Source organism: Callorhinus ursinus, unplaced genomic scaffold (assembly GCF_003265705.2).
Source record: "Callorhinus ursinus isolate GAN/ISIS: 27379988/994484 unplaced genomic scaffold, GSC_fseal_2.0 scaffold88, whole genome shotgun sequence".
Taxonomy (NCBI): domain Eukaryota; kingdom Metazoa; phylum Chordata; class Mammalia; order Carnivora; family Otariidae; genus Callorhinus; species Callorhinus ursinus.
In genome coordinates this window covers 801,987-811,582 of record NW_027397150.1, presented here as the reverse complement: position 1 = coordinate 811,582, position 9,596 = coordinate 801,987, and the positions used below count along the sequence as shown (strand labels likewise).

The window sequence follows — 9,596 nt, the reverse complement described above, 5'->3', positions numbered from 1 at the left end:
AAGCTGCCCTCCTTCCTGAGACATTAACCAATCTTGCTCTTTTCCACAGTACTGGGGAGGTTTGAGAGTGAGGAGGATGTCCAGACGCAAGTTCTGTGCTGGGACCCAGTTTGCTTTTGGTGGGTTTCCCACTTCGTGCAGGTTTCCTACCTTTCAGCTTTGTCCCTTCTGCCTAGAATCATTTTTTTTTTTTGCCTCTATAACTTTTTTTTATCCTTCCTGTGTATTATCCTCTCCTGTTTGCTTCTTGATGAGTGCTTTTGTGTTTATTATTTTAGTGGGTTTTGGAAGAAAATATATGTGTGAAATCCCAAAAAGTTTTTTAGCATTTAAAAAATAGATTTCATAACAAAATTCATAAGTCAGTATTGCTAGAAATATAATTGTGAAGTATTTGAAATGAGCAAATGAAACCATGACATGTACACGCAAAACAAATCATGATCTCTCATACTAAAATGAATTAATTAAAAAATTAAGATGATATTCATCATATGATACTATTTTAATCTAAATAAAATATTTCAAAGAGAAAACTTTGGAAAAAAATTAAAATGCAATGAATTCTAAAAATAGGACTTGTACTAGTCACATTTTGTCACTAACATGCACACACAAAATATAAATAAATAACAGAAGTTATTTAAATATTAGCAAGGAAATATCTATTATAAATAAACGAATACTTGTTCCTAAAAAATATATGGGCAATAAATGACAATTGCAAACATGTTAGGAAGGAAATAAAAAAGAACAGAATGGATTAATGGAGATAGCCCATGCCATGCTTACAGAGATATGTAGTGCTTTAAATGTCTTAATTATTTAATGACTAAGAATGAAAATAATATAAAAAGACTTAATCCAAAACCTAAAAAATGGGAAACAAAAATAGAAATAGAGGTAATAATTTTTAAATATAAGAACATTACTGACGATTATACTACTTTAATTTGAAAATCTAAATAAACTTAACAAGAGAGAATGCCGTTACATTTCACCTGGAAATGGAGTTGTATGTGAAATATGAACTTCACTTTCATTCATTATGCTTCAAAGAAAATATTGATATGCTCTAGCATGTCCAGAGGGCCGTACGCAAGAAGACAGAGTGTCTGAAATTCAGGTCATGTAGGTAATAGGAAAAGTCCCAATTGTCATAACCACCTCAAACATCTGTGAGCCAAGAGTGGAGTCAGTGTATGACATGAGAGACAGAGAGTGTGAAAATCATAGAAAGGTGAGTATCTGCTACAACAAAGGGAAAGCAACAGGTCAGCGATGTATGGGTTCCCTCGGCGGTACTAAGGAAGGACCTTCTGGATAGGGGACATGTGGGGCAAGATGACCACCAGAGTCCTTCTCTCTCAAAGTACGGAGTCTGATGACAACTTCGAAACTGGGTAGCTCCCTCTCCTTAACGGATTCAGTGTGGAATGCCATGGAGACCTCTCCTCCAGCCTTCTTCTGGGGACTGGATGGTGGATTATTTTTTCCACTCATTTATGTAGCATATCTTCTGTGTTACGTAACAAGCGGTTCAAAGAGGTAGTCAGAAAAGGCACCCAGAAATATCATTTTCAGAGAATTGGAAGAAATAAAACGTCCTTGCAAAGATGCTCAAAGCCTTAATTAATATGAGCTTACACCCTGTGCAGTTGTACATTTTACATGTGCTTTCTTTCATCTGATCCATTAGATACAAACAAAAACCCTGTGAATTAGAAAAGAAAAATTATACTATCTTTATTTTCCATATTTTAAAATTCAGATTCAGAGAACAATTGTGACTTTCTTAAAGTCATGACTTAACCAGTGTCGGGTTGAAACCTTCTAATTTCTAGTGCAGTAAATGATTTCCCCACCATGTCACGCCCTCACATCTAAGCCACCTTCAGACTTGAGCACCTCCTTTTAACTTGGACATAATCTTAAACAAAGAGTACCATCAGGGTTTTGGGACAAACAAGCCAAAGATAGAGCAAGAGATAAAGGTTTTTAAGAGCCTTTTTAGAACTGTAAATCATAAGGAGGCAAGGAGGAGGAGGAGGAAGAGAGCTAACCTTTGTGACAGACACTGTGCTATCTCCTTTAATCTTTACAACAGCCTTGAAAGGATCATATTATCATGCCTGCTCTAATAAGAGAACATTTAGACCCTGCAGCATCAAACAACTTGTCTAAGGTCACACACTTATACAGACAGATACTACCAGAAACTGTTATGAGTTAAACACGTAGTGACACATTTGACCCAAATGTGTGTGTACTGTTGAAAATGTTTTAACTATAAAGTCTTAAGAGAAATCCCAGTCTTCCCAATCATTTTCCGAATGGCCAGCTGTACATCTTTGTTCCTAAGGCTGTATACCATTGGGTTCAACAGGGGGGTGATGATAGTGTAGGTCACTGTCACCAGCCTGTCTTTGCCTGATGAGTATTTGGCTGAGGGCCGCAGGTAGACAGAGGAAGCACAGCCATAGTGGACAATGACCACAGTGAGGTGGGAGGCACAGGTGGAGAAGGCTTTCCGCTTGCCCTCAGCAGATGGGATCTTCAGGATGGTGTGGACAATGAAGCCATATGAGATACAGATGAATATCAAGGGCACAACAAGCACCAGAACACCACAGATGAAGATGACCAGTTCATTGACGTAGGTTTCAGCACAGGCAAGTCGGATAACTGGTGAAATGTCACAGAAGTAGTGGTTGACCTTGTTGGAGCCACAGAAAGGGAGGCTGAAGACCAAAGTTGTTCCCACCAGAGATATTAGGAAGCCACTAACAATACAACTTGCTGCCAGCTGTCCACACACCCTCCAGTTCATGAGAATGGGGTAGCGCAAGGGCTGGCAGATGGCAGCGTAGCGGTCATAACCCATAACTCCCAGAAGCAGGCAATTGGTGACAGCAAAGCCGAGGAAGAAGAACATCTGGGTGGCACAGCCCATGAAGGAGAGTGTCTTGAGGGCAGAGAGCAGGTTGATAAGCATCTTGGGCAGGATAACAATTGTGTAGAAGACTTCAGAGGTTGAAAGGACACAAAGAAAGAAGTACATGGGTCTGTGGAGGCTGCGGTCCAGGTGGATGACGGAGATGATGGTGAAGTTTCCACTCAGGATGATCAAATAGAGGCAGAGAAAGAGCACAAAGAGGACAGGCTGCAATTCACCGAAGCTGGAGAAACCCAGAAGGAGGAACTCAGTGACCTGGGAAGAATTGGCTGTGGAGAGTGGACGCCACAGAACAAAGCCAGGGTGATCAGGTCCAGAGACCTCTGGGACCGTGGAATAGAGAGACTTACCCTTCATAACGTAGACAGCACCAGTCTGGTGTGAATGAAAAACAACTAGAAAGAAAGAGAAAAAAAGGATTATAAATTAACCAAAAATTATCCTAAATTAATACGTATCCACAATGCTGTTTCTCTGCCAATGATCTTAGCAGTGAATCTGGGGTAAGTGTTCACATGAAGGCACAGTATTTGCTCAATAAAACCTATCCTTTCACCCCCCACTCCACTCTTGCAGACTTATGTACTCTCCACTTAATTCTTTGGTGATCTAGTATTCAAAAGTTTATGTTAATTATGATTTTCCATGGTCATAGCTTTATCCACATTGCTAATATGTATATTCCACAAGCAATAGCACCAATGTCTGAGAATCCACCTCTCACCTGCTTTTAATACATTCATCATCTAGGGAAACACCCTTGATGTGTCTTTGTGTTGCTGGCCTCTGAAGAATACAGCTCCTTTTCATTACCAACCATTTACCCCATTTCCAGGCAGTCATTCATTAAAGGTTAATTTGGTTTAGACCTACTGCTTCTGTCTTAGAACTAGTTTTATGATTCCTCTCCACACCCTTGTAGGACAGTCAGCCTGACTTCCCTTGCAGAAAACCTATGGTTGGAAGAATTTAGTTTGATTCAGCATTTGCTGGTTGCCCATTGAGTTGCACGGCTTATCCCTGATATACCTGACTTGGAGACTCGATGGACCGTCTTTCCTAGGATCTGTCTGTGAATTCTTGAGGGAGGCTCAGGTACTTTCCCTAATGCTTCTGATAAGTCATTGTCCCTAGTGCTAGATTATATATATTTTAAATCAAAACATTCTTGTCCCCTCCCACCTCTTGCCCAGATCTGTTTCTTCACAAGGGTTCTGTGTCTCAGTAAAAAGTTTCAAAATCCTCCTCATCATATAAGCTGTAAATTTCTGAGACATATTTAAATACATGATTTTTCTCATCCTCCAAATACAATCTATTTTTATTCTGCAATACTTCTAGGATCATTTCTTCTTTTCTGTAAGAAATTAGCTCTTGTCTGGACTACTCCAAGAGCATGAGAGACAGACCCCCTGGATTATATCTCATTCCACTCTAAACCATCCTCCACTGCGGCCTCAGAGTAGTCTTCTTACAAGACAAATCCTAACCCTATTAACAAAACTAAATAACAATTATCTACAAAGTTAAAGCAATCATACTCTGTGTCTCATATTTTTCCCCAATATAACTTTCCACGCATAACTGCCACTATATATTCCTTCACGTATGCTTTAGTGTTGAAAAACTTTGAACAACCATGTCATTTTTTATCCTACCTTCTAAATCTAGAAATCATCCATACTTTATGTTTGTGGTTGTTGTTGTTTCTTTTTCTTTTAATGTGACTTCTTTAAATTCCCAAAGTAACATTTACACATTGACTCCTCCCTATAACTTCTTAATTGTGCTTTATTGTCACTTTCTCTTGGTTTTGTTAGCAATTGCTAGAATCTTAGTTGTCACTAGTATTATTCGGATGTTTTTGACTTCACAACGTGTCAATTACCAGACATACAGCAGTGTCTAGTATACACCAGGTGCTTGAAAGCTTGCTGAAGAAAAAATAAATTACCCATATCCCAGGGTTTCTTCTAAATTATTTCAGAATACCCAAGAGGTTTGATTCCAGGGGTTTTCCAAACTTGTTCCCTTAATATTCATTTGACATACAATATTAACCTTCTGCTTTAACATTTTGGGATAAAAAAAAAAAAAACCCTCTCTCCAGTGTCATTCTCTAAATGCAAAGACAAAAGAATCACTGAAAATTGCTGCTTTTCCAATTATCATGTGGTTTTCTCCATTATCTCAACTAGCTAAACTCTTAAATTTTAATTTAAATAGCACTTTGTTAGTCTTATTTTTAAAAAGATTTTATTTATTTATTTGACAGAGACAGAGACACAGCGAGAGAGGGAACCCAAGCAGGGGGAGCGGAGAGGGAGAAGCAGGCTTCCCTCTGAGCAGGGAGCCCGATGCAGGGCTTGATCCCAGGATGCTGGGATCATGACCTGAGCTGAAGGCAGACCCTTAATGACTGAACCACCCAGGCGCCCCTAAATAGCATTTTGTTAGTCTTAAAAGACCTTTGCAAATAACAAAACTTCTATCATTGTTTGCTCTTTTACTTAGACAAAGGTATAGTAAAATTTTAAAAATGGGACTAAAATAAGGAGCTTTCACTTCTATTTTGGTATCTTTGAATTGCCCATCTCTACACTTTATAAGTAAGGAATACACACCATGCTTTTGACTGGAACAGTCTCCACTGATGCTCTTCCTGAGATGTTATCTCCAGCTTTCCAGTGTCCTGGTCTCCATCCTTTGCTTCTGTTCTTTTATAGGACCATCCCAAGAAAAAGCAGTGACCTGTTATCCAGGGAGGGTTGGGGTTTGTTTGGAAAGGAAAGAAAGGCCATGTTACAGGCCGACCATTCTGCGACCCTCCCACACAGTACTCACAAGACATCATCTACTTTTTCAGAGTCATCCTTGCGACCTATGAAGCAACTGAAATTTGAAAATAAATTCCCTATTAACAAAAACCAAAAACCTTTGGCTCTCTTTAACCTGGTTGAGGATGCTACATAAAATATTTGGTGAATAGAAGATCTTGGAAGGGAAGATGCTACAGATTCAGAGAAAAGCTTTGGGAAAATAAGGAGGGAGGATAAATGAAAAGGAAAATTGGGTAATTCAATTGTCTTTTTTTTATTCAGTTGTCTTCTTAACAAGAAGAAAAAGTGAATTAATTTTTCATTACCTGGCTCAATGACTTCATCAGTGTAAGTGAGGCCAGTTCCTTAAGCTGGTTAAAAAAGACAGCTAGTTCTTCACCCCCAATTACCTTTACAGCCTCCTCCTCTAAATTGCCATCACACAGGAATTAACCGAAATACAGTTTTCTATATATGTTTTGCCTTTTAAGATTTTATGCTTAGAGAATGTATGTGTGACAGACAGACACACAGAGAGAGAGAGAGACAGACAGACAGACACAGAGAGAGGGAGAAAAGATAGGGCGGGAGAAGGGGAGGCAAAGAAAGAGAGACAGAGAGAGGGGGAGGGAGAGGGAGAGTGTGTGGGGGGGAGAGAGAGAGGGAGGGGGAGAGAAGAAGGGATTCTCAGTCTCTCATATTCTCTTGCCTTCATCTGGGGCCCACCCATCGGTCACATTTTTTTTTTTTTTAAAGACACCAGTTACTGAACTTCCCCTAATCTGTACAGGAAGATTTTGCAGTTTCTACTATATTTAACATTTAGTATATTTCAAGATTGTTTCCTGTGTCTTTATCAAAATACTAGCCTGTTATGTCCAAATTATGGTTTCCTGATTGTCTCTCCAGTAGACTTGAAAACCTCAGGAATAAAGATCATACCTTATTCCCTATGTATCCTCAAAACTTAACTCAATATTTAAATTAATGATATATAAGTGCTTGATGAATAAATACATTCGATAGTCCATTAATGAATTAATAATGATCCTAATTAGTTCTTTTTACAGCAGCTGGCTTCCCTGTGCACCACCATGTGCTCCTAAGTGAGAACACTCACTGCTTATGTTCTCTGTCATTCCATGTTCTCTATAAATTTCATTTTCTTCCTTTCTGTTTTATTTTTATTCATTAAATTAAAAGGGGGGAGGGGCAGAGGGATAGAGTGAGAGAGAATCTTAAGCAGACTCTCTGCTAGGTGTGGAGCCTGACACAGGATTCAATACCACAACCTTGAGATCATGACCTAAGCCAAAACCAAGAGTCAGATGCTTAACTGACTGAGACACCCAGGTGCCCCTCACTTTCTTTCTTTCTAAATCTAATGCTATACCCCTCCTATGAAACAATCAAACTGATTCTGAGGCCCTGCCTTCTTGCTGACCTCCATCCCTACCCCCACAGCTTCCACTATCCAGTTGTCCTTTCTGACATTTAATCACATTTCCCACTACTGATCACGGGGGGAAAGTAAGTTACTGGCTCATGAGAAAACTCAACAATTTAAATTTTGACATACAAGAAATGACTGATTGTCACTATTCTTCTCAATAAGGAAACCAAAGTCCCTAAATAGAAATAAAAATTTTACAATCCTTCAAATCAGAGTGCTAGTGCCTGGTGACATGCAGGCCTCTTCATTCTCAGACACTTCTTTGAAACTCTGTGAAGTTTTCTAGGTGAAATTTGCCAAAATTGTCTTCCCTGTCATAATGTACCAGAGTTCTTCTTTCATTTTCCATCAACTGTCTGAACCAATATAGGGAAACTGTCTACATGACTCCACAGAAAATATCACCTGTGCCTCTTCTCCATGAGCAGTTTAGCTAATGCCTCAATAAGCATCATCAAGGGTGTTTTTCCTTTCTGCATTGGCATGGCCTCAATGTCTTGTTGGTAATTGAGATGCCCTCCTCCATAGGGAGTTAATTACCACATGGTGCCCAATGCTTGTCCATAATTTCCCCAATTAGCAAGTAGAACTATGGTAATACACTAAGAGAATTTGTTGGTCAAAGAGAAGGTCTTTTCTTTTTTTTTTCATTATGTTATGTTAATCACCATACATCAGTAGTTTTTGATGTAGTGTTCCATGATTCATTGTTTGCATATAACACCAAGTGCTCCATTCAGTATGTGCCCCCTTTAATACCCATCACCAGGCAAGCCCATCCCCCCACCCCCCTCCCTTCTAGGACCCTCAGTTTGTTTCTCAGAGTCCATAGTCTCTCATGGTTCATCTGCCCCTCCGATTTCCCCCATTCATTTTTTCCTTCCTGCTATCTTCTTCTTCTTCTTTTTTAACATATAATGTATTATTTGTTTCAGAGGTACAGGTCTGTGATTCAACAGTCTTACACAATTCACAGCACTCACCATACATAGCTCATACCCTTCCCAAAGTCTATCACCCAGCCACCCCATCCCTCCCAACCCCCACCACTCCAGCAACCCTCAGTTTGTTTCCTGAGATTAAGAATTCCTCATATCAGTGAGGTCATATGATACGTGTCTTTCTCTGATTGACTTATTTCACTCAGCATAACACCCTCCAGTTCCATCCATGTCATTGCAAATGGCAAGATCTCCTTCCTTTTGATGGCTGCATAATATTCCATCGTGTATATATACCACCTCTTCTTTTTTTTCTTTTAATTTTTTATTGTTATGTTAATCACCATATATTACATAATTTGTTTTGGTGTACCGTTCCTTGATTCATTGTTTGTTCATAACACCCAGTGCTCCATGCAGAACGTGCCCTCCTCAATACCCATCACCAGGCTAACCCATCCCCCCGCCCTCCTCCCCTCCAGAAAACTCAGTTTGTTTTTCAGAGTCCATCATCTCTCCTGGTTCGTCTCCCCCTCTAACTTACTCCCCTTCATTCTTCCTCTCCTGCTATCTTCTTCTTTTTCTTTTTTCTTAAAATATGTTGCGTTATTTGTTTCAGAAGTACAGATCTGTGATTCAACAGTCTTACACAATTCACAGTGCTCACCGTAGCACATATCTTCCCCAATGTCCATCACCCAGCCACCCCATCCCTCCCACCCCCGACCACTCCAGCAACCCTCAGTTTGTTCCTGAGATTAAGAATTCCTCATATCAGTGAGGTCATATGATACATGTCTTTCTCTGATTGACTTATTTCACTCAGCATAACACCCTCCAGTTCCATCCACGTCGTTGCAAATGGCAAGATCTCATTTCTTTTGATGGCTGCATAATATTCCATTGTGTATATATACCACCTCTTCTTTATCCATTCATCTGTCGATGGACATCTTGGCTCTTTCCACAGTTTGGCTATTGTGGACATTGCTGCTATAAACATCGGGGTGCACATACCCCTTCGGATCACTACATTTGTATCTTTGGGGTAAATACCCAGTAGTGTAATTGCTGGATTGTATGGTAGCTCTATTTTCAACTGTTTGAGGAACCTCCATACTGTTTTCCAGAGTGGCTGCACCAGCTTGCATTCCCACCCACAGTGTTGGAGGGTTCCCCTTTTTCCACATCCCTGCCAACATCTGTTGTTTCCTGACTTGTTCATTTTAGCCATTCTCACTGGTGTGAGGTGGTATCTCATTGAGGTTTTGATTTGGATTTCCCTGATGCCGAGCGATGTTGAGCACTTTTTCATGTGTCTGTTGGCCATTTGGATGTCTTCTTTGGAAAAATGTCTGTTCATGTCTTCTGCCCATTTCTTGATTGGATCATTTGTTCTTTGGGTGTTGAGTTTAATAAGTTCTTTA

The 9,596-nt window shown here is 39.8% G+C and overlaps 1 protein-coding gene across 1 annotated transcript; it reads right to left on the bottom strand.

The window, feature by feature from the left end:
• Nucleotides 1–2,287: 2,287 nt before the first annotated feature.
• On the bottom strand, nt 2,288–7,713 carry LOC112814900 (olfactory receptor 10R2). Its single transcript, XM_025860660.1, has 4 exons — nt 7,634–7,713; nt 5,801–5,848; nt 5,009–5,060; nt 2,288–3,211 (listed from the first exon to the last, which is right to left on the bottom strand). The coding sequence occupies exons 1-4, from the start codon at nt 7,711–7,713 to the stop codon at nt 2,288–2,290; spliced, it is 1,104 nt and encodes a 367-aa protein (XP_025716445.1).
• Between the last annotated feature and the right edge of the window lie 1,883 nt (nt 7,714–9,596).